At 49.5% G+C, this 24,256-nt stretch overlaps 2 protein-coding genes across 5 annotated transcripts in view; one reads left to right on the top strand and one right to left on the bottom strand.

Moving 5' to 3' along the window:
• LOC111147956 (ELMO domain containing 3) overlaps positions 1-9,651 on the bottom strand; it is a 28,784-nt gene extending 19,133 nt beyond the window's left edge. For 2 of the 3 annotated variants that reach the window (XM_022504249.1, XM_022504250.1), the window contains exons 1-4: positions 9,484-9,651; positions 7,578-7,863; positions 3,864-3,941; positions 3,326-3,395 (exon numbers count right to left, since the gene is read on the bottom strand). In XM_022504249.1, the coding sequence (XP_022359957.1) occupies positions 3,326-3,395; positions 3,864-3,941; positions 7,578-7,631 (202 nt within the window). In that variant the 5' untranslated portion in view covers positions 7,632-7,863; positions 9,484-9,651. The remainder of the gene's footprint in view (positions 1-3,325; positions 3,396-3,863; positions 3,942-7,577; positions 7,864-9,483) is intronic. The other variant, XM_022504251.1, reaches the window with a different exon arrangement.
• Positions 9,652-10,950: 1,299 nt separating this feature from the next.
• Positions 10,951-22,919, top strand: LOC111148026 (retinol saturase). 2 transcript variants are annotated; one of them, XM_022504377.1, is made up of 11 exons: positions 10,951-11,181; positions 13,128-13,310; positions 13,629-13,870; positions 14,374-14,575; positions 15,021-15,218; positions 17,286-17,405; positions 21,025-21,163; positions 21,384-21,493; positions 21,579-21,745; positions 21,961-22,120; positions 22,355-22,919. In XM_022504377.1, the coding sequence occupies exons 1-11, from the start codon at positions 11,010-11,012 to the stop codon at positions 22,492-22,494; spliced, it is 1,833 nt and encodes a 610-aa protein (XP_022360085.1). In that variant the 5' UTR covers positions 10,951-11,009; the 3' UTR covers positions 22,495-22,919. The 2 variants fall into 2 exon arrangements, with proteins under 2 accessions (XP_022360085.1, XP_022360086.1); XM_022504378.1 differs by lacking the exon at positions 15,021-15,218.
• The last annotated feature ends 1,337 nt before the right edge of the window (positions 22,920-24,256 follow it).

Below are 24,256 nucleotides of genomic sequence, written 5' to 3'. Positions count from 1 at the left end.
TAGCTCGTGTCACTGACACCAGCCTGGATTCAGGTCCAGCAGCGCAGGGGCTAGTGGCAGTGGGTGACATGGGTCTGGACTTCTGAATTCAGTCATGCAAGCCCCAACCTGGGGTGGACCGAGACCCTGAGCCTCAGGGCTTCCAAGGTAGGTAACTTCATCAGGATACAAACTATATGCAGAAAATAAAATTTCCTTCCAGCATACTGGACCCTGGATGATGAAAAGGAGGGAGAAAGCAGCTGAACAAAAAACAAAAACAAATTAAAGAAAACAAACAAAAACAAAAACAAAAAAAAAGAGAGAGAGGGGCAGCAGCAGGGACTGCTGGTGAGGGCGCTGACGAGGGCTGTGTCACCCCTCACCCTCGCTGGCGCCTGGCTTCACAGACTCTTCACCCTGCACATCTTTGTTTCAAGCAACTTGGTCAAAAAAAATTTTTTTTTTAAGATTTTATTTATTTGAGAGAGAGAGAGAGAGCATGAGTGGGGGGAGGGGGAGAGAGAGAGAGAGAGAGAGAGAGAGAGAGAGAGAAGCAGGCTCCCTGCTGAGCACAGAGTCCCTTGCAGGACTTGATCCCAGGACCCTGAGATTATGACCTGAGCTGAAGTCAGATGTCTAACCGAATGAGCCACTCAAGTGCCCCTCTTTTATTTGTTAAAGATTTACTTGTTTATTAGAGAGAAAGAATGAGAGCCCGAGCAGGGGGAGAAGCAGAGGGGGAGAGAGAGGAATTTCAAGCAGACGCCCCACTGAGTGCAAAGCCCGAAGAGGGGCTCTATCTCATGACCCTGAGATCATGACCTGGGCCAAAATCAAGAGCTGGCCACTTAACTGACTGAGCCAGCCAGATGCCCTTCAACCTTTCACCTACAAACAACTTGGCAGAAGGCTGTGAGCTCAGAGCAGAAACCTCACCAGCACCAGGGAATCTGCTGTAACTGTGGTTTAGTTGACAGAAAGTGCAAGGTCTCAACAAGGAGTTGCAATCTAGTGTCTAAAAACTGGAGACAAATGTCCAAGGCATAGCAAGAGCACCTCTTCCCTTCCCTCTTGGAACCAGGGAGACTCTTCTTCATCTGAAGATGATCCTAACATAAATACTAATTTCCCCCAACAGAAAAAAATCGAGGCAAAACATGAATCTTCAGGATAGCGAATGCAGCTCACATCAGCACAGTTCTCTACTTTTCTTCCTTTTTCAATTGCCTTCTTGATTTGGGCTCTCTTCTACTTATCCATACAGGAAACAGTATCACTGAGTTAGCAAGGCTCTCCATCTATCTACCTACCTACCTACCTACCTATTTATTTTATTTTTAAACATTTATTTATTTTGGGGGAAGAGGGAAAGACAGTCTTAAGCAGACCTCTGTACAGAGCACAGAGCCCAACGTGGGCCAGATCTCATGACCCTGAGATCACAACCTGAGTGGAAACCAAGAGTCCAACGCTCAACCCACTGTGCCATCCAGGAGCCCCATTTATTTTTTTATTTTTAAAGATTTTATTTATTTATTTGATAGAGAGAGAGAGAGGGAGACCTCAAGTGGTGGTGGGGAGAGATGCAGAGAGAGAAGCAGACTCCCCGTGGAGCCGGGAACCTGGCACAGGGCTCGATCCCAGAACCCTGAGATCCTGACCTGAGCCAAAGGCAGGTGATTAACTGACCAAGCCACCCAGGTGCCCATTTTAAAGATTTATTTTTCTGAAGTAATCTCCAACATGGTGCTCGAACTCCCAACCCAAGATCAAGAGTTGTATGCTCCACCAATTGAGCCAGCCAGGTGCCTCATAAGCCTATCAATTTAAATGAGCTGAGAGCAATCTGGAAGAAAACTGCATTTTTTTTTTTTTAAAGATTTTATTTATCCGTTTGACAGTGAGAAAACACAAGCAGGGGGAGTGGCAGAGGGAGAGAGGGAAAAGCAAGCTCCCCTCTGAGCAGGGAGTCCGACACGGGGGCCTGATCCCAGGACTCTAGGATCATGACCCAAGCCGAAGGCAGATGCTTAACGACTGAGCCACCCAGGTGCCTCGAAGACTGATGTTTAATACAACTAAAAATATGTGGGACAGGGGGGCCTCGAGTCTGATTTCAGCGCAGGTCGTGCTCTCAGGGTTGTGAGATCCAGTTCTCCACGGGCTCAGCAAGTGCTTATCTTAGAGTCTGCTAGAGACTCTCCTCCCCGTGCCCGTTCACCATGCTTGCTCGTGCACACGCTCTCTCTCTCAAATAAGTAAAAAATCTTTAAAAAATACCTGGTACACAAATGCTACTTGTACTGAAATATAAAATATTTTGGCATTTAAGGCAAAATCTCTAATAAATGTTAGGTTTGTCACTACACAGCAAAGATAAAATTTCATTAGAAGAAACTTCATATGGGGCACCTGGTGGCTCAGATGTTAAGTGTCTATCTTCGGCTCAGGTCATGATCCCAGGATCCTGAGATCGGGCCACATCGGGCTCTCTGCTAGGCGCGAAGCCTGCTTCCCCCCCTCCCATTCCCCCTGCTTGTGTTCCCTCTCTCGCTGTGTCTCTTTCTGTCAAATTAATTAATTAATTAATTAAAAAAAAGATTTAAGAAGAAACTTCATAGATCTCCAGATAACTTTTCTACAAGCCCCATATTCGTAGAGATTACATTTTCAGTTTATAGAACTTCAAGATAATAATACATAGCACGGGTGTCACTACAGATTTACAGTCTGTGCACTACATACTTCACCTTAGCTCATGTAATCCTTATGCAATTCCCATCACTCAGGTTCTGACCAATTTGTTTTATAGATGAACTAAGTGCAGTAAAGGTTAGAAGGTTAAGAAACTTGCTCAGGGTCCTATAGTTGGTGGGTGAGAGAGGCAGGACTTAAACCAGAGATGTGGGACTCCAGAACTGGTTATTTCTCACCTAGTGAGTGGACCTTTCTGTGTCATAAATCAGCAAGTGAAATGAGCTTTAAATAGAGTATATGAAAGAATCATGTAAAGCAGATAAAATAGGATACTTTTTCAAAGCCTCTTCACATACACTCTCATTTCATTGTTACAATATCTCTCTGGGGACAGAGAAGGCACTGATGTCTTCACGGCAGACATCTGATTTGCCCAAGGCACATAATAAGCTGCTTGCAGCGCTAAATCAGGACTCGAATCTTTTGACTTCTAATCCAGTGTTGATTCTAATTTTCCTTGAAGAATGATAAATTTGTCAAATTCTATAGGACATGTAGTGAGAGAAATTCCAATGATGAAAAGCAGACCATGGGGAGCTCTGGCTTGGGCCCACCCAGGCTCCAAGGGCCCTGAAGGGGACCTTACCACCTGGCTGCCATCCGTTGGCTTCTGCTGTCAGGGCCCGGAGGATGCCATGGTTCTTCAACTCTGAGATCTGCAGGGGCAGATGACCTTCGGTGTGAGAGTGAGTCCATACCCTCCCACGCACACAAACGTACCCGACCCGCGGTACAGAATGTCCTTGGAACTGGAGGTCAGAAGGATGGCTTGATTAAAGCCAATCTTAAAGAAAGACACATGGAAAACTCCCAACTCTGATGTACAAGTTGTGTGACCTGGAGACAAGCATATGCTCTCCTTAAAGAATAAACAAAAATTCACACAACTCAATTGAGACTGTGAGGTGCCTTTGGTATTCCCACTGCACTTTACATTCTGCTTCCCTGGAGCAATTATCTTACTAGCTAGAGGTTGTTTTGCATGTTTGTGGCCCACAACTCCACCCCCAAGTGTGATTGGGGTCTCTGCTGTCCGTCCTGAGTCCCTGGTATCTGGCCCCACAGAGCAGCATGCAAAAAAAGCTGGTATGGGCGGGAAGTCCTGGGGTGTGGGTGACACATACAGGAATTCCTCTGAGAGCCCGAAGAACACCGGTGTCCTTGTCATATGGTGAAGGATACGCAGCACACACACTTTCAACCTGTAAGACAAAGAAGGGTTAGCTTCTTGGGAACGTATCAGTCCTCTGAAGCTGACAGCTTAAATGTCACACCTTTTCCCAATACCACCCACACAAAGACAGATCAACTCCTGAGAACTCAACTGTAAGGAATCCTGGAAGGGAAAACTTCTGCTTAACCTCGTCTTAAGAAAAACTACAAAAGGCTTAATGTTATAGCAGATTTCTTGGCTCTGTGAAAGGTCTCAGGATCCTGAGTTTAGTGAAGCAGTTTCCTTACTTTTGGCCTTTTTGTTCAGCTAAACCTTTGCCCAGTAGACCTTAAAAAAACCACCTGACCAGGGTGCCTGGGTGGCTCAGTGGGTTAAAGCCTCTGCCTTCAGTTCGGGTCATGATCTCAGGGTCCTGGGATCAAGCCTGGCATCGGGCTCTCTGCTCAGTGGGGAGCCTGCTTCCCCCTCTCTCTGCCTGCCTCTCTGCCTACTTGTGATCTCTCTCTGTAAATAAATAAATAAAATCTTAAAAAAAAAAAAAAACAACACTTGGCCAACTTCAAGAAAACAAACAAAACAAAACCACTTGACCAACTTCTGCAAGTCAGATTATCAAATACAGAACGAATTTTCCCAATATGTTGAAAAAAATCCTATAAATCAGTTAGGAAAAGAAACCCAACCCAGTAGAAAAATGGGCATGGATATGGACAGCTTACAGAAGAGGAAACTCGCACTGCTCTGAAACAAACACAAAATGCTCAACCTTACGCCCTTACTCATAATAAGAGACATGTCATATAAAACTGGTCTGAGATAATATTTGTCACTTATCACATGAGCAAATTTCAAAAAGTGTGAAAACACACTGTGTTGGCTAGAAAGCCAAGTGTTTTAACACGCCAAAGTGTAAATTGTTCCCACCTCCACAGCTTGACCATACTTGACAAATCGTACATGCTTTGTCCATTTTGGGCCCATAACTGCATTCTAGGAATTTATCCAACAGATACACTCGTCTGTGTGCAAAAGGACATGCTTACAGCGTCATTTGTGGTAGCACTGTTTGTCATAGCAAAAAGCTAAAAAACCCGAATGCCCACTAATGGACTAATTCCACAAATAAAAGCATATCAACTCAAAAAAAAAAAAAAAAAAAAAAGCATATCAACTCAATGAGCTCCGATCTAGCCGTAAAGAAGAATAAGAAAGTGTTTTATGGACAACATGGAAGAATCCACATGATATATTAAGTGCAACAAGCAAAGGGCAGAGTATATACACTGTGTTACCATTTATATTTTTAGAAAACACACAACTATATTTGCTTGTCTCCGCCAAGACTATTTCCAGACTTAAACCCAAGGAAGCATGATTTTGCCTCCAGAAGAAAACTGGGTAGCTGGGGGACAAGAGGAGAAAGCAGTTTTTCACTATAGTACATGTTCCCTACTTTTTGGATTCTGAACATTGTGAATGCATTATTTTCTCTAGAATAAATAAGAGGAGGGGCGCCTGGGTGACTCAGTGGGTTAAGTATCTGCCTTCGGCTCAGTTCATGATACCAGGGTCCTGGTACAGTGTCCTCCATCGAGTTCCCGGCTCAGCGGGGAGCCTGCTTCTCCCGCTGCTGCTCCCACTGCTCGTGCTCTCACTTTCTCTTTCTGACAAATAAATAAATAAATCTTAAAAAATAAAAGGAAAAAAAATGAAAAGAAAATAACTTAACAAAAAAAATCAGTGCTATGTCAAGGCCCCAGAATCCCAAGGCCCCTGTTACTCTAATCCCTCTTACACATTTTTGCCAACTACTACTTCTTAAACAGAGCTGTGATTTCTTTGTGACCAGGACACAAGAATGGATGCCCGATCATAGAACAGCTGAGCAGACTCCTCTGTCGCTGGCCTCCTGATGCCTCCTCACGAGTATTTCCCACTTCAGTCCAGTGAACACACTTGCTGCAGCTCCTCTCACCTCCATCCCTTGGGTCATGTGGTTTTCCTCCAGAAGACACCCCTACTGCCACCTTTTCTGTGTCCTCCCGTCCCTTCAAGATCAGTTCTACCTCCTCAAGGTGGCCTGCCTCCCCTGCCCCCGACCCTGGGGCTACAAGGGTCTCTCCCCTTCCCCAGGGAGCACACGTTCCTCTGCAACAGGCCTAAGTGACAAGAAAACGGCTATTCAGATTTGCTTCCTACATGTTTGGAGTATGACAACCCTGCTCACAGCCAGAACCCAGACATTTAGATAAGCGCTCGAGTTTAGGATTCCTGCTATGAGTTCCTGCCTTGCTTTTCCTCGGGCACTTTTTAAAATAACCACTTAGTGTTGAGCCTGAGAAAAGCCAGTGACCTTCCCCCTGTAAGTAATAGGGGTCCTTGCTCCCCTACTTCCTATCTTCTTGCTCATGATCTGGGACTGAGGACTGTCCCTACCTTGGCTCACTGCCCCCTCCACACACTCACCCCTGCCACATTTCCGGATCTGTACATAATAAGTCCCGTGACTCCACTTCTTTTCTGTGAGTGTGCTGAAACTGCACAGTCAATCAAAACAGCCCTAGAGTTCTCACTTCCTCCAACACAGCCTATCTTTAAATCAGGCCCTGCGGCATTGAGTGGAAGAACGTTCTTTTACACTTCTTTTTTCTATTTCTGACACCCATTAGCACAGTACTGGGCACAAATGTGTTCTCAAAAATTCTGATGATTCACTATCCTGAACAACTCCTTGCAGAGGCCCGTGTGCTCAGGGTTCATTCCATCCTTCCTTTCCGTCTCCAATTCAGTCCCCTCCAGTGGCCAAAGACTTCTCTCTGGGAGAACAGTTCACTTTAGTACAGGGAAGAAAACCTCCCTAGACTCCCAAAGGAAAGGCTTTGTCCCACAAACTCCATTAAGACCACTTCTGGACCAGATAGGGAGAAAGGTAAGGAAGGGAGGGTTAGCTGCCAGGCTCACACAAAGACATATCACACGGGACTCAGAGTCTGAGGATAATCAAGCCAAAGCATGTGTTTGACAAGGGTCAATAAGGTAAACAGTCCAAATTGATAAATTACAAATAGCTTGGGGGGATTCCCTGTTGACATTCTCCTCTCACCCAAACAAATCTGAAACAAAATGCCATGACCCACTTAGAAAATAAGCTACAAGCAAAGAAAGCATATGACTCTTGATCTTGGGGTTGTGAGTTCGAGCCCCACACTGGGTGTAGAGATTACTTAAATGAATAAACTTAAAAAAAAAATAAGGTTGGTGGGGGGGAGCCTGTGTGGCTCAATCTGTTAAGCAGCTGCCTCTGGCTTGGGTCATGATTTCATAGTCCTGGGATCAAGCCCCAGGTCAGGCTCCCTGCTCAATGGCGAGTCCGCTTCTCCCTCTCCATCTGCCCCTCCCTGCTCCTGTGCTCACACGCTCTTTCTCTCTCACAAATAAATAAATAAACTCTTTTAAAAAGAAAAGAAAAGACGCTACTAGCAAAGGCAATTGACTCAGGGGTGAATGAACAGAAGCTCCTCCTAACAGAACAAAGAGCATTATAATGAGGGTTTTCCCAAAGCATTTCTAAAGTTCTACATTCTCTTGATATATCGGGTGTTATTACTAATAACAATATATCCCAAATGAACACCTTTTTTCTCAAATAGAAGTGCTTGCTTACCTGTCCATCTCTTAATTCTTTCTCACTGTGGAAAGAGCAAGAGTTTTCATTCATGACTCAAAGTCATTTGTTCAAGTGAGCTTTGTCCTTGGCTCAAAAAGGAGTTTAATAAGGTCTGAGATTAGAAGTATGGGGGGAGCCAGAGATCCGACCGCTCTACCTTTGCCTTCCTTCTTGGCAATCATTCAGACTAAGAGCAAGTAAACAGTCCCCATGTGCCATCACCAAGGCTAGGAGGTTTCTGTGAGTACTGAAAGAAGTCTCTGGAGTCTCTGAAGTCTCAGCTCTGAAGAAAAAAAAAATTACAAAATAAAACTAGTTTCATCATTCAGTTAAGCCACCGTTAAGAAAACCTGACTTTTTTTTTTTTAAAGATTTTATTTATTTATTTGACAGACAGAGATCACAAGCAGGCAGAGAGGCAGGCAGAGAGAGAGGAGGAAGCAGGCTCCCTGCTGAGCAGAGAACCCGATGTGGGGCTCGATCCCAGGACCATGGGATCACAACCCGAGCCGAAGGCAGAGGCTTTAACCCACTGCACCGCCCAGGCGCCCTGAAAACCTGACTTTAAAAATCTTCAAGCAGGAGCAGCTGGTAGCCCAGGAGGTTGAGCATCCCACTCTTGATTTCAGCTCAGGTCATGATCTCAGGTTCGTGAGATCATGTCCCCAGTAGAGTAGGGCTCTGTGTTTAGTGGGGAGTCTGCTGCTCTCCCTTCCTCTGCCCCTCCCCCTGCTCACATGCTCTGTCAAAACAAATAAATGAATCTTAAAAATAAATAAAAATCTTTAAGCAGCTGTGGATTTTTTCTGAATAAATCAGCTGCTTTAGTCAAATGCCTAACTCTTGGGATGCGTGGGTGGCTCAGTCAGCTAAGCATCTGCTTTTGGCTGAGGTCATGATCCCAGGGTCCTGGGATCAAGCCCTGCATCAGGGTCCCTGCTCGGCAGGAAGCCTGCTTCTCTCTGCCTGTCTCTCCCCCTGCTTGTGCACACTCTCTCTGTGTGTTGCATAAATAAATAGAATCTTTAAAAAAAATGCCTCTTACTTTCCATGCCACTGGATGGAAAGAAGGGGATGCTATAGAGTCTGAGGGCTGGATTCTCAGTGTCCAGAAGGCAGCAGCACCACTGTTAAGTGGTGAGGTCTGGTTCTGACAATGAAGTCATTGGGATCTGGGAACAGCTTATCAAAGGGATGAAGCTAATGCGTGGCATCCTGTAAGTGGTCTTAGCTGAAGTGCTCAGGCTTTGCTTAGGTCTCAGACACAGGTTGGGTCTGGGAGCTTAGAATACTAGGCCTGATACCTACGGTGATAGAAAATCAAAATGCAACACATTGCCTAGCCTTCCTCGGTGAACACCAGTATCGCCCATGTTGCAGCCGTTTAGCCAGTTTGGCCAACTCGAAGACAGTCATCCCACAAGCTCACCTTGGGAAGAGGGCTAGGCAGGCCCGTAATTTATCATGCAGGAATTGTACAACCTGGATGCCTGTTACGACAACAATCTGGATCATAAGTCAGCAGATAGCCCATAAAGAACTGACGATCACATTTCAGACTTGGAGAACTGGGAAGGAGGGTGGCCTCTTTTTGAGGTCAGCTTCTGACCGTGGGAACATGACCTGGATTCCCTAAGAATTGGCTGCCAGTAACAAACTGGAATCTGTCAGGCGCTAGAATGCACTGATTCCTAGCACCCAGAATGGGAATACTTCCTGGCTATTGGGCTGGACATTTGGGTCACTGTAATTTAGTGGGAAGGACAGTGCTCCCTGGTCATGGTACCTGAGGAACTAGCTCTCTCTCACTGTGTCCTCTGGGCCCTCAGCATCTTTCCCTTCCCTCATCCCTTTCCTTTCCCTCCTCCTTGACCTCCATGACACCATATAACAAAACACTCACACAGCCAACCTTGGGAAGGTGACAGGCGGAGATGGTACTAGTGATTTCAGGAAGCCTCTTGTTTCTGCGTATGACATGAATCAGGCAGCACAGAAGCATGAGCAGCTGTACACACCTGCTAGTGCCTCAGTTCCGGCTGGAGCTCTGAGGACTTCAACAGGGACAGTTACTATCTGTACCAGAGAAGAAAAGGGCAAAACTCCATCAAATAAGCCAGTAATGGAAGTTATGAAGTCACTCCCACCAACAGTAGGCAAATTCTTTATAGCTGGGCCCAAAGAAATGATCTTCCATAAGTATGGGTCCTTTTCTGTCTTTTTTTTTTTTTTTAAGATTTTATTTACTTATTTGACAGAGGGAGACACAGCAAGAGAGGAACACAAGCAGGGGGAGTGGGAGAAGGAGAAGCAGGCTTCCCGCAGGGCAGGGAGCCTGATGTGGGGCTCCATCCCAGAACCCTGGGATCATGACCTGAGCTGAAGGCAGATGCTTAACGACTGAGCCGCCCAGGCGCCCCAGGTCCTTTCCAAACTAAGTATGGTACACCCACTTTAGGCAAGGAGCTACATTAAGAGATAACTTCTTGTTGGAGCTTCAACTCTCTAAACAGGTAATTAATCGCGACACTGGATCTATAACTTCAAATACAAATGCCCAATAGGTCTGACAGTCCTTCTCTGATCCTTTCATCAGGCTTGTACCTGGGCGGCTCCCCGGCCCCTCACTCCCCCCCCACCCCGCCCCACGGAGGGCAGGTACCATGGGGCCCAGGTAGAGGCTTGGGGGCACCGCCAGGCCCCCGCCGCAGAAAACGCCATCCCAGGCGGACGCCGCGGCCCCCGGCAAAACGACTGGCCACCTGGGGGACACAGGGCCGGGTGCTCGTCGGCTGTGACGCGCGGAGCTCGGCGGGAATCTCACTCTACCAAGGTACCCCGCCAGACTGGGGCTGTGTGGATTCCGGACGGAAACCTCCTCACCAGCTGGTGCGGAAAACAGGTAAGCAACTTGCCTCGGGTCACTGGGCGAGCCCACGGCACGGCGCAGACCAGAACCCAGGTCTTCTGGGTCCCGGGCGGGATTCTCTCTCAGGCTTGCAGCTCCCAGCCTCGTCTCGGCCCGGGGCGACCATCTCCACCCCACGCTCGCTCTCTAGAGCCAGGGGTTTGCCGACCGCGGCCCAGAACTCCAGCGCCACCGCGTCAGGGTCTAGCCGCCGGCCCCGCCTTCCCGCGCGTGCGCACCGCGTCCCCGCGCCGCCTCTCCACCGCAAGCGCCCCACCTCCCGGCTGCCAAGGACGCTTAGCACCGCGAGAGCCCTACGAGCCGCGGGGAGGGTCAGTCTGCGCCGGACTCAGAGCTCCCTGCCAGAAAGGTCTGGCTTATCAGCGGTCGAGGCTGCCTCCGCCTCCTCCCAATCCCCGTCTCCCCGCCCAGCCCAGAAGGACACAGAGGCGCGGCAGAGTCCCGGAAGCAGAGGCTGGGTGCGGAGGCTGCGGACCCCGTCCTCGGACCCCGCCGGCGCCATGTGGCTTTCGCTGCTGCTGCTGCTGGCCCTGCTGCTGCTGGCGGTCTTCCGCAAAGGGCACCTGCTCCTGTCCGCAGGCAGCTCCCCGAACCCCTTCTCCGAGGACGTCAGGTGTACCCTCGCGCCGCTAGTGACCGACAAGGAGGCCAGGAAGAAGGTTCTCAAGCGAGGTCAGCGGGAAGGGACGCTAGGCTCCAGGGCTGCACTTGGGTGGCTTGCATTCCCATTCCGACAGGGCAAGCCGCTGTCTACCTGGGCCTCAGTTTCCCAAATGTAAAGCGTTAGGTGGGCTTCCTTGCACGGGGAAGCGCCCCGCCTTAGTATCTGCTACAGCTGGGAGCCTTAGCCCTGGCAGGCCCTGGGCCTTAGTAGCTCCATGGGCGCGGTCCGGTCTCAGCATCCCAAGGTCATGGTATACCCAAGAACAGGTCCATGATCTGCAGGATAGACAAGAGACCTTCCCCCCATTTAGTTTATAGGACCTTAGCTTTTTTCACTTACACTACCTCCATGGTTCAGAGGCGTGGAGGAGCTGCACGTTTCTTACAACCTGTGTGGGAAATTGTCTTTTGCCCATCAAGTGATTTGACTGGTTATGCCTCCTCCCAAATTATATGGTCGAACTCTGGTTTTAAAACTTTGGGAGAACCTCAACAGGATGCCTCAAGCTCAGAGCTGCTCCTTGGTCAACCAGAGTGTCTCCACTCTCATCTTTAGGACATACTTTGGGGTTCCTCAAAAGCTTTAAAGGAGTTCTGCCTTAAAAAAAAAAAATAGATCTCCTCTTTGATCTCCAAGGTCCCTACCACTTGTAAATTTTAGAATTCTGTGTGACACATCTTGTGATACAGGCGGTCACAATACTCTTAAGTGGAAAGGCTATTAGTCTGAACTTCTGAGATCAGGGTTTTAGCTTGAACTCTCTCATTAATTTACTGCATAACCATTCGCAAGTCACTCCACTAATCTTGGGTTAATCTAAAAATGAGGTGACTAGTATAACTTTTTCACACCAGGTTGTCATCTATCAATGGGTCATGAATTTGATTTCGCAGTTTGGATTTCAAAATGTGGTAGAATAGAAACTATCAGAGTCATCATACATAGTTCTGGGAAGTGTTGAATTGTGAAACTCCTGTTTCAGGTATTTATATTATATACTTATTTATAACCAGGGTTGTGATATAAAATGTGCTTGTTTCTATAAAAATGTTTGAAAAGTTTTCCAAGTTCTGTTTTTTTCTAAGATTTTATTTATTTATTTGACAGAGAGAGATCATAAGTAGGCAGAGAGGCAGGCAGAGAGAGAGAAGGAAGCAGGCTCCCTGCTGAGCAGAGAGCCCTATGTGGGTCTCGATCGCAGGACCCTGAGATCATAACCTGAGCTGAAGGCAGAAGCTTAACCCACTGAGCCACCCAGGTGCCCAAGTTTTCCAAGGTCTTGTGCAGTCTGAAAAATTTCAAATCTCAGTTCTTCAGGAGTGATCTTTAGAGAACAGATCTTGTGTGAACCCTTAGCTCTGCCTCTAGACTTCTCCAATATTAAGCGGGTGGTGCTATGATTTCTCAGCTCTGTCCTGCTCAAGCCTCTGCTTCGGGATCGTGACGAATCATCATAGGACCACGCTGCTCCACTGGTGCCAACAGACCCTGTATTTTCCAAATATAACCAACTTGTGAATGGACAGTTCCATGAGCCAGCAGCCTGCCCACAACACTCTCCTCTGTCCCCCATCTCCTCGTTTTCTTTCTTTCCCAGCTCTCTATCTGCACTGAAGTTTCTCAGCCTGTATTACTGTCAGCTTTCTGGTTTTGTTTGTGTTGTGGTTTACTGATTCCTACTTTCTTTGATAGTAGGGAGAATTCCCAGGTACATATGGGTTTTGATTACATCAATTCAACTCAAACCAAATCGCGGTCTTTAATCTGCCTGGCTGGTCCCTGAGAATTTCCCAGGTGAACGGGTGGAGTTATTTCAGTCAGTCACTCCATGCCGAACTCCCTAGAGTTCACTTGCATTGTATAAGCTAGAGGAATCTTTGTTGGTTTCCATCTCTTTGCTCTCCCGCTGCCCCTGCCTGAGAAGCTCACCCTCCGACTCTTCCCTCTGCGGTAGCTTTCTCAGCCAGCCAAGTGCCAGAGAATCTGGATGCAGTGGTGATTGGCAGTGGCTTTGGGGGCCTGGCTGCAGCTGCGATTCTGGCCAAAGCTGGCAAGCGAGTTCTGGTGCTGGAACAACACGGCAAGGCCGGAGGCTGCTGTCATACTTTCAGACAGAAAGGTGTTGAGTTTGACACAGGTAAGGTTTATGTGGGAAGGGGCTGGGAGCATGGCTCTGTCTTCAGGAGGCTGGGGGAAGCCATTGTGGGAGGATCCTGGACTTCTCTGTTGTTTTGGAGGCACCACTTTGCCTGATAGCCATAACCACTGGGTATGGAACTGGGCAGAGATTTGGTGGTTTCTGTTGCAACTCCTCCCCACGGAAAGGGTCGGTGGCACCCTCTGGGCGGGGGACTCAGCCAGGCAGGACTACCCCTTTCACCTTGCTTCCTTATCCACCTTTCCAGGGGTCAGTCCCCTTATCTCTGTGACACCTTTTTTTTCTGTCTCCCAATAGGAATCCATTATGTTGGGTCCATGCAAGAGGACGGGATTTGCCGTTTGGTCTTGGACCAGATCACGGAGGGGCAGCTGGACTGGGCTGCCTTGTCCTCTCCCTTTGACATCATGGTACTGGAAGGGCCCAATGGCCGAAAGGAGTTCCCCATGTACAGTGGGGAGAAAGCTTACATTCAGGGCCTCAAGGAGAAGTTTCCCCAGGAAGAAGCTGCCATTGACAAATATGTAAAGCTGGTTAAGGTAACATGGCCATGCTGAGGACCCCTGTTTATTCCTGAAAAGGCTGACCTTCTTCATGAGTGGAGCGACTCCCTGGCAAGAAGGGAGAAACAGTCAAGTCTGCCCTGAACTCAGCCACTATCCCTAGTTGGCCTCAGTGCCCAGCTGGGTCCTGTCTCTGGACCCTGGGCTTGGCGGCTGCCACTCTCACTCTGGCCTCTGGGGGGCACCCTGGTCTCCTTTTTGACAAAGCTGGCTTCTTCTTGGTCAGATCACAGGCTTTTTTACTTCCTCTGAGATTAGATGGGAGTTTTCAAAAGAAATTTGGTCAGAAAACTGAAAAGCAGGGAAGGTCTTATCTGAATATGGAATGGGAACAATTCACGAATTTTAAAAACCCAAGTTCAGCCAGGTCTAAGTGGTGCTGGGCCCTGCTTGGGCGCTGGTGCTGGCTATTGGAATGGCGATTTCCTGACAGTGTTCTAGATATGGGACCTGTTCTCAGGGCTCATCTTTTCCCCCAGGTGGTGTCCCGTGGAGCCATCCATGCCGTCTTGTTGAAGATGCTCCCCTTGCGCTTAGCTCAGCTCATCAGCAAATGTGGGCCGCTCACCCGTTTCTTTCCATTTCTTCGTGCATCCACCCAGAGCCTGGCTGACGTCCTGCGACAGCTGCCCGCCTCCCCGGAGCTCCGGGCGGTGCTGAGCTATATCTTCCCCACTTACGGTGGGTACTAGCCTTGGGTCCTGGGCAGCTCCTGGAGGAGGAGGTGCTGCCCTCTTGGTTCTCAGTCTTTCTTCCTGAGCCTGCTTGACTAACTGAAATGGAGCAGTATCTACCCAAGGCCCTCTGGAGCTTCCAGATGACAAGTCTGGCCACCTACCTTCTGGACTCCCAGGTAGAAGAGTCCATCATCTGTGCCCTGGATGGTTTTCCTTTCCAACCGACAATGTCCTCCCTCGTCTTGGCAACAGGGCACTTTCCAGGGAGGACATTCCCACCAGCCCCAGGATCTGTCAGGTGCCCTCTGTTTGGATGGAAACAGGCCCTCTGGCTGCCCTAGCCCTGGGGATCATTTGGATCCTGGGATGGGTCGACTCAGGCTATGTGATTTTTGACAGAAAACTGTGTTCCTTTCTAAATGGTGCTGCCGCCTTCCTTGATTCTGTAGGTGTGACCCCCAGCCACAGTGCCTTTTCCATGCATGCTCTGGTGGTTGACCATTACATAGAAGGAGCCTTTTATCCCCGAGGGGGTACCAGTGAGATCGCTTTCCACACCATCCCTGTGATTCAGCGGGCCGGGGGCGCTGTCCTGACCCATGCCACTGTGCAGAGCGTGTTGCTAGACTCAGCTGGGAAAGCCTGTGGTGAGAGCCCTGCATCCTGCTTCCTGGTCCCCGGGCTAGGGTGGGACAGGACTGGGGTCCTGAGAGAATCAAAACTGTGGTCACAAGGTGGAGAAGAACTGATCACACGGGGAGTTCAAGGCTGAAACTGCCCAGAGCAGGGGCTTGGGGAGAGGGATTAGTCTGGAGGTGAAACCCCCACTGAGCCACCCAGGCGCCCCTTTTTTTTTTTTTTAAAGATTTTATTTATTTATTTGACAGACAGAGATTACAAGTAGGCAGAGAGGCAGGCAGAGAGAGAGAGAGGAGGAAGCAGGCTCCCTGCCAAGCAGAGAGTCTGGAGGTGAAAAAAGGAGGCAGGAAGAATAAAGGGTTGGATGTTCCCCCAAAGGACAGTATTTAATCATTTATTCAATAGGTAAAATAGTTATCTAGTAATCCATAACCTCCTTGAATATAGGGGCTGTATCTCTGTAATCTTTGTAGATCTTAGCACATAATGGAGGCTCAACAGGTGTCTATTCAGTGACGGAATGAATAAGTAGCATGTGCACTCCAAAGGGCAGTGTGGAGGCCAGCCAGATGCCCTAGCCTTAGTCTGTAAATGGCAGGTGGAGCCAAGAATCTCGTTAGCCTGGCTCAGGTCTTTCCTGCTACCTGCACAGAGAGTCAAAATTGCACTGTGGATGAATTCTGTGAGGGGAGGATGATGGCAGGGAAGGACTCAGAGAACGAACAGGCCATCCCTGACTAGGGGCTGCCTGAAGAAGCATCAGGGAAGGAGACAGAGAGAGGCCTGAGAGAATAGGGCTGATGTGACAGTGAACTGACCAGAGGAATTTTGCAAGGAGGAGTAGGGGAGTGGATGGCCCAGTACACACACACACACACACACACACACACAGTACATCAAGGTAGAAAAAGCCATGAGCAGTCTCTGGGAACGCATGTGTAGAAGAGACCAGGAATTGCCGGAATAAAGAAGAGGTGGCTGTCAGCTGTGCGAGATTTTCTCTGATGTCCAGAGCAAGTTCTTCTTCCAGCCAAATGAGGTTCATGAAGCAAGGTGGGTTGATGGGTTTAATTAGATTCGGTTCAGAATATTACTTGTATTTTTCAGGTACAAGGTGATAAAAGATGGAGATAAAAACGTAAGATGGCTATAAAGAAAATCTATAACTCAAGAAGTTTCCAGCCTCATAGGGGAGATCACTGAGACATAATTTAAAGTGTCAGATAGAGACACATACTAAGGATAGAGGGAGGAGGGGAGTGGTGCCTGAGCCAGCTCGTAAAGGGTGAGAAGAACCTAGGCCGAGGTTTTGGGATGTTATTCCAGGCAAGGGGAATAGCATGTGCAAAAGTACAGATGTATGAAAGAGCTGAGTATTTTTAGACATCTGGAAGTAGTAGCTTGAACCCTAAGAAACTGCCTTTTTTTTTTTTTTTTTTTTAAGTAGGCTCCATGCTCAGAGTGGAGCCCAACGTGGGGTTGGAACTCACAACCCTGAGATCAAGATCCAACAGATGCTTAACCAACTAAGCCACCCAGGTGCCCCAGAAACTGCCATTTTTATAGGTCAAATATGGTTGAATATCAGCTGCTTCATATGTTGCCCCCAGTAGGTTAGTGAGTACGGCCAGAGATGGGACTGGAGACATAGAAGGGCCCAGACCTTGGAAGGCCGGTACAAGACTTTGGAGTTTATCTTACAGAGGCTGTGGTGACACCAGAGGTTTTCAGAGTATTTTGGAGATAGAACTCTGGAAGCAGTGAAGAAGGGCCTGGGATTCCAATGGAAGGACTTCAGCCCATGAGCTTTGTTGGGGTCAGTGTGGAGGTTGTTGGGTTTGGCTAAAGAAAAGGGCACCTACATAGGGGAGAGAGCCAGGGAAGTAAGGGCAGGAGTGACTTGGCTAGGCGAAGATGTACTCACTTTGCAGTTTGGCCAGGAGCCTGCCCACCTAGACCTGGGTGGGCTGGATGCTCAGGTCTGAGAACACGCAATGTAGGCTGGGAGAGATATGTGCAAGATGTGGACCTTTCTTGGAGTGCGCAGAACCTCAGGCAAGCTCTTGTGCCTGCAGGCGTCACTGTGAAGAAGGGTCAGGTGCTGGTGAACATCTGTTGCCCCATCGTGATCTCCGACGCAGGACTCTTCAATACCTATAAGTACCTGCTACCTGAGAACGCCCGCTGCCTGCCAGGTAAAGATTGGGCTGCGTTATTCTTCTGAGCTCCCACCAGCACCCCTCTGGGGCTAGCCTGCCCAGCCCGACTGGTGCTCTTGCTCCTCCTGACTGCCCTGTGACCGTCCTTGAGCAGAACAGGTGAGCACGAGCATGCTGTCTCCAGCATCTGTTCCCAGCATGGCCTCTGTGCGAAGGGGTTGGGAAGCAGCTTCCCTCGTATTGTGTCACCCCCCAAAGAGCCCTTGGTCCTTCTCCCTCATTCCATTCTTGGCATATTTACCCTCTCTCCCTTATAACCTCACCTACTTTGCCCTCTCCTCTTTCAAGGCTCTATACCAGATTGCCCATTTCTAGCTTCTCCAGATCTTAAATCATCTCTCTCACAGTTGGTGATGGCGGGTAGCATCCTAAAGGAACATTTCTTGGGTTTTCACTAAGTTTGTGGTATGAATCCTACTTTTCTCCTTAATTTCTCACTTATTTTGAATGGGAAAGATGAGTCTGACAGTATCAGTAAGGGAAGCTAAGGCTGGCATGGAGAAGAAAGTCTTGCTATAACTGTTGTGTGTTTTATTTGGGATCCAAGGTTATATTTTTTGCCTCTTTCAGGAACCAGCTCCTTATTGGGGCTGAGGCTGCAGGAGGAGTATCCTTCTGGCTTTCTTCTGTCCCTTGAGCTCTGGGCTTGTACTTGAAATCTGCGACCCAGACAGAAATAATACTCAATGCGATCATCTCTTCTGATAGACTGTGTCCAAAAATCGAGAAGCCTGATTTTAGGGGCGAGGGGTCAGTAGGCATAGCTATGGGTGAGCCCTCCCTTGGTAAGTCTGTGTGAGAGGCTTTCCCTTTGTCATTGCACATGATCCTCATTGCCACCTGGGAGAGAGATGTCATCATCCTGATGTTTACGCAGGATGTGGAGAAGTGAGGTGAAGTGACTTCCTGAGGCCACCCAAGTGAAAGTAGCCAAGTTGAGATGAGAACACTGGTGTGTCTGACTGGCTCTTGGCCCACTCTGGACTAAGGAATGTGGAGCTTCCAGACAAAAGTAAAGGGGCAGGAGAGCAGCCAGCCTACAGGGAACAGAGTAGCTGAGCCAGAGTTGAGTGAGATGTTATGATTTTGAAATGGACTTTAGAATGTCACGTAACTAGAAGCTACTGGTATGATCTGAGGACAGGAGGCCAGTTGGCGGGGAGGGGGATCTATAGTACAGAAGGGTAAGAGACAGTTCTAGATAAAGGCCTCTGGCTGGGGTGGGAGGTGAGAGTGAGGAACAGCTCCAGATGTGGTTGGGGTGGAAACCATGGCCTTCAGTGGTGCATGGGGGAGCCCAGAGAGCAGTGGGAAGGAGCTCTCCCCTCCAGAGGGTGGGCCTGTGGCTGCTCTGGAGGAGCCAGGGAAGGTGGGCAGCACAGTGGGTTCAGTAGAAAAGTGATGTCCTGGGTTTCCTTCCAGGGGAGAGGACAGGTGGCAGCCGTGATGGTCTCTGAGGCATGAGATGTGTATGACCAAAATCCAGCCTTCTCATCTCTTGGCCTCACTTAGCTGGGCCTCAGCCAGCATCTGTGCCAGCAAAGGCCTCCCTTCCCTCACACCACATGGGCTGAGTGGGCTGAGGCAGACCGGCCAGTGGCAGGGCAGCTGAGCAGGGCTCTGTGGACTGACGGACTTTGCCTTTGGTACTTGCTGCCTGGCTGTCTCCCAGGAACTCTGAACCCTGGCCCTGTCCTCTGATGGATCCCTGTACCCTTCCCTCTCTTCCACACCTCCTCCCCCAGTAGCCATGTTGCTCTCCCTTCACTATCTGGTTACAGTTACAACATTTGCTGCTTTATGTGTCTTATCTAATGGCACCAGGCCCACCTGCAAAAAAAAAAAAAATTGCCCCACTTGGGTGGGGAGTTAAATGCAGCCTCAGATGAATCCAGTCTGAGAACATTTCAGGCAGTGGCAGTGAGGATGCCTAACTCAGCACACCCCAGGTGCTGGGACTCCTTTGTTTCCAGCTGCTCTGGGGTGGGGATTCTCATGGGTCTGTCTCCCTCTCAGAGACGAGAACTGGGTGGCCTCTGGGGCAGGCAGTGCCAGTTGCCGTCAAGTGTGGAGGAGGGGCGGTCAGGCAGAGGGAGCCTGTGTAAATGGGAGCACTTTTCTTAATTCCACTGCTGAGCCTTGAGGAGGTTCCTGGGGATGGTTTGGAGGGGAAGTTATCTTGAGTGGGGAAGACTGGTCTGACAGCACCAGTAGGGAAGCTGAGGCTGGCCTGGGAAAAACAGCCTTGATATCATCCTTGTGTGCCTGATTTGGGACTCTAGGCTCTCGTTTTCTGCCAGGTATGTGGTTCCTGGATCACATCCTTCTAGTTGGAGAAAAAGTAAAGGAGGGTCTGGCTGGAGGTGGTTGCTAATCTTAAGGGCCTCTGAAGACCTAGACGGTCTCATTCCCTGGGCCCCCGTCTTCCCCATGACCACCCCCACTGCACCTGGTGAGGGGGAGCTGGCAGTGCGGTCAGCCCTAGATGCTGGGATGCAGGTCACCGGTGCCCCTGCAGCTCCAGAGCAGCCCCAAGCGCCCTCTTGTGGCTCTGGAAGCCCGCGCTCCCCTTCCCCCATCACCGTGCACCTACAGTCCCGCTGCCATCGTTAGCATGCCATAGGCTCAGAAGTGGCCTGTTTTTCTATGCGCACCCTACACAGAGCGCTCTGTTCTTTGTGGCCTCTATGGGGAAAGCCAACTTCTTTCAGGAACAGTCGCTTTTCCAGTAGACAGGCATTGTATCTGATACCCTGTAGCGTCCCCAAGGCCTAGGAGAGGACCTAGCACATTTTAGGTCCTCAACAAATACTTGTTCAACAAATTAAGCAGAGCAGCCAGTGGGTGAGTTACCCTTCAGGCAGGTGATGGTCCTGGGAATGGGAACGAAGGATAAGACTTTGTGGGAGCCACTTCCAGAAAATTGGTCTGGGGTCATTTGTTAAGAGGTGGGGAAGCCCAGCTGCTTAGGTCCAGGGGACATCAGATGATTCTCAGAAGAGTCTGTCACCCTCCTCCAGGGTGCTCTTCCCTCCTCCCCTACCTGAATTCTAAACATTAGGTGTCAGTAATGCTGTTCGCATTTGTTCACATGCATCGCTTACCACGCTGAGGTCTCGTACTGCCTGAACGGATCATGAGGAATTATGCATAGTCATTCATTAGATGGCTTGTGTTAAATGTTATATGGAAATCAAGGCTGGTCACAAAGTGCTGTGCATATGTGTGGTCTGTATAGTGTGGAGCCCAGTAGTCCGCTCATGACTTAAAGCCATCAGGGGGAGGCTGGAGGCAGTAAGCCTGAGACTGTCCTGCGACCCTGGGCCAGCTTAGGGAAGCTGAGCCTCCCGGGCTTCTAGGGGTGCTTCGAGCAGAGGTGGGAGAAGGCATAAGAGTGGGAGCCTGGGGTTGGGCTCTTTACAGGCAGGAGACGGAAGAGCAGCACCCCCCCCACCCCCACCAAGTCAGTGTTGAAGTAACAGCTGTGAAAATGGCCCAGGTGCTAGGCTGGCGGCCACCGGTAAAGTGACCTGCAAGGTCAGGGCAGGAAGTGGCCACCACAGCCCCAGGTCACGCAGCCCTGACACTTTGGCAGGTGTGAAGCAGCAGCTGGAGATGGTGCGGCCTGGCTTGGGTGCCTTCTTTGTTTTCATCAGCCTGCGAGGCACCAAGGAGGACTTAGGGCTACAGTCCACCAACTACTTTGTCTGCTTCGACACAGACCTCGACAAGGCGTAAGGCGTGTGTGCACATGGGGGGAGAGGGGGTCGGCAGGGGCCCGCAGCCCACAGGGCTCTTGCTTCCTCCCTTCATGCTGGGAGAACCCGCAACAGGATGTGGACTAAGACTCCGCTTCGTCCCTGGGGAGGAGGGGTGTCCTTGGGGGTGACGTACCCTCTGGGCAGTGGCAGTGAGCGAGGCCTGGGGATTGGCAGCCACGTTCCTCCCCTGCAGAATGGAGCACTACCTCTCGGCGCCCAGGGAAAAGGCTGCAGCACACGTGCCCATCTTCTTCATCGCTTCCTCGTCAGCCAAGGACCCCACTTGGGAGGACCGGTTCCCAGGTGGGGCTTTGGGTCCTGGGAGTGAGGGTGGGGGCTGGAACAAGGAAGGGGCCTGGGGTTAATAAGCCCGGGTCTGTGTCCCCAGACCGGTCCACGATGATCGTGCTGATGCCCACCTGCTATGAGTGGTTTGAAGAATGGCGGGAGGAAGCAAAGGGACAGCGGAGCAGCGACTATGAGACCCTCAAAAACTCCTTTGTCGAAGCCTCCCTGTCAGTTGTCATGAGGCTGTTCCCACAGCTAGAGGGGAAGGTAGGACGGTAAACTGTGTGCTCGTGGCAACAAATTGGTGACAATTCTGCTTTTTCTTTTGGGGAGGGCAGTAAAACCCGGACACAGCCAAGCTTGGGGAAGGGAAGGGAACCCACAGCGACAGACAGCTCCGTCAGGGAGAGCAGAAAAGGGAGGAAGGGAGGACCTTATTAGGCCCTGCTCCCACCTCTTGGCTGCCTTTTTTGTCTCCTCAGGTGGACAGTGTGGCTGGAGGGTCCCCACTGACCTACCAGTTCTATCTGGCTGCTCCCCGAGGTGCCTGCTACGGGGCAGACCATGACCTGGACCGCCTACATCCTCATGTGATAGCTTCCATGAGGGCCCAAACCCCCATTCCCAACCTCTACCTGACAGGTACGTGGACTGCCCCATTTCTCCAGGGCCTGAGACCCTGGGCGTCCCTGTCACCCCAAGTACTCTGTTCTGTCCTTAGGTCCTACTGTCCCCTTCAGCCTTCCACACGGGGATGGGCTGCCCCAGCAGGCTGTGGACCTGGGGTGGCCTAGCTGGGAGGGATGACCATGAGAGCCCTTGCTCCCCATCCCCCTTGTGGGAAGGTGCTAATGGGTCTCTGCTCTTGTCCCCTAGGCCAGGATATCTTCACTTGTGGGTTGATGGGGGCCTTGCAAGGGGCTCTGCTGTGCTGCAGTGCCGTCCTGAAGCGGAACTTGTACTTAGACCTTAAGAAGCTTCACTCAAGGATCCACACACAGAAGAAGCAGCATTAGTTCAGTAAGCAGTGGGTCTGAGGAGTCCCATCGGTGCTATGGCTCAGCCCTTGATTAGCCATGATGTCCTTCTGTCCTGTTCCTTCCTCACATAAAGCACTCTAATTTATTTTAATTTCTGACTAGAGGTCTGACACACAGGTCACAGTCCTTAGATCACAGTTCTCAAGCTGTGGCTCTTCCAGCTGGCCGATGATGAGCTCTCAAACCTCTAACATGTTGTCCCTGCTGAAAGACCTGGTGTGGGTGGGCCAGTGCCTTGCAGAGCTCATCTTGTCAAGCGGTGCTTTGCATACCACACTCCCATACCTCCCAGCTCCGAGCTGTCAAGAGTCAAGTATTCTTTTGGTCAGGTGGAGAGAACCTTCAAAAGCATGGGCCATGGGGCGCCTGGGTGGCTCAGTGGGTTAAAGCCTCTGCCTTCGGCTCAGGTCATGATCCCAGAGTCCTGGGATCGAGCCCCGCATCGGGCTCTCTGCTCGGCAGGGAGCCTGCTTCCCCCTCTCTCTCTGCCTGACTCTCTGCCTACTTGTGATCTCTGTCTGTCAAATAAATAAATCTTAAAAAAAAAAAAAAAGCATGGGCCAGCTGAAGCAGCTTGGGCCAGCTGTCCCGAGGCTTCTCCTCTCCCATTCTCCACGCTGCGCTGCAAGAGCTCCACACAACTGAGGGTAAAGGGTGACTGAAGAGGCTTTTGTCCAAACCTAGGCATGGTTTTGGTTGTAGTTCCATAGGTTCAGAGGCCCCCAGACCCCATTTTTGTTGGTTCCAATGGCTCTTTCAGAGGGTCGAGGAAATGCCTATGATGGGCTGGGTGTGGGTGTGGGGGTAAAGACATTCGCCAGCAAGGTATATGTTAGCATATCCAATTCATACACAAAGGCCCTAGGTTCGTCTTACTTCCAAGGTGACACTGGGTCTTCATTGGGTCTGCACCAAGATATGTTTATGGAGCTCAGTACCTGAGCCTCAAAGTTTATGTTCCAAAAATCCACAGCAAAGGGTAACATTAGCAGTGGGGGCACAGGACTGGAAAGATGACTTCACCGGGGTTGAAGCAGGCTGAAAGAGCATTCCTGCCAAGGGTATAGCAGAGGACAGTCACAGAGGTAACTGTAAGACACATTAGCCAGCTATCTTCTAGACCCAGAACATGGAATGCCTGGTAGGAGCAGTGCGGCTGGAAATCAGTCAGGATCAGAATGTGGAAAGCTACAGAATGTGTGCAAAGGCCTGGAATGGTGTTCCTGTTTATTGGTATACACATGGGGATTAGATAGGAAGGTTAACAAGGCTTTAAAAAAGAAATTACCTTTCACTTATATTAGCCTTATTTCTGTCAATGTTATTACCATTTTAATAAATGTAATGATTTTGTAGCTTTAATATTTGAAGTTTATTTTGGTTTCTGTGCAATGATACAAAGCTACATTGAAATGGCATTCAGAGGAGCTCAGTAAAACATTATGTACTGAAAAATACTTATCATTAGACCAAATAAGCTTTTAAAAAAATAAAAGTAATTATATAGTTAAGTTAAAGCTGAAAATATAAAACATTGCAAAAACAGTGGCACTGTACTAATCAGGTAAACAAAAAAGGGGGAAAACTTCAGTCATTTATTTGACATGAGGAAATTCTGAACTAAAGGAGTATCTACGAGTGTGAGGAGGCTGGCTTTTTGGCAGCTTGAAACTACACAGCTCAGATCTAACACTGTTACAGAGGAGTTTCTCAACAGGGACATTTAGGAAATTCACAC

The sequence above is a fragment of the Enhydra lutris genome, unplaced genomic scaffold (genome assembly GCF_002288905.1).
Source record: "Enhydra lutris kenyoni isolate GAN:26980312 unplaced genomic scaffold, ASM228890v2 scaffoldscaffold18, whole genome shotgun sequence".
NCBI classification, from domain to species: Eukaryota; Metazoa; Chordata; class Mammalia; order Carnivora; family Mustelidae; genus Enhydra; species Enhydra lutris.
Note: the sequence above shows the minus strand (reverse complement) of the source record. Positions and strands in the feature narration are given on the sequence as shown.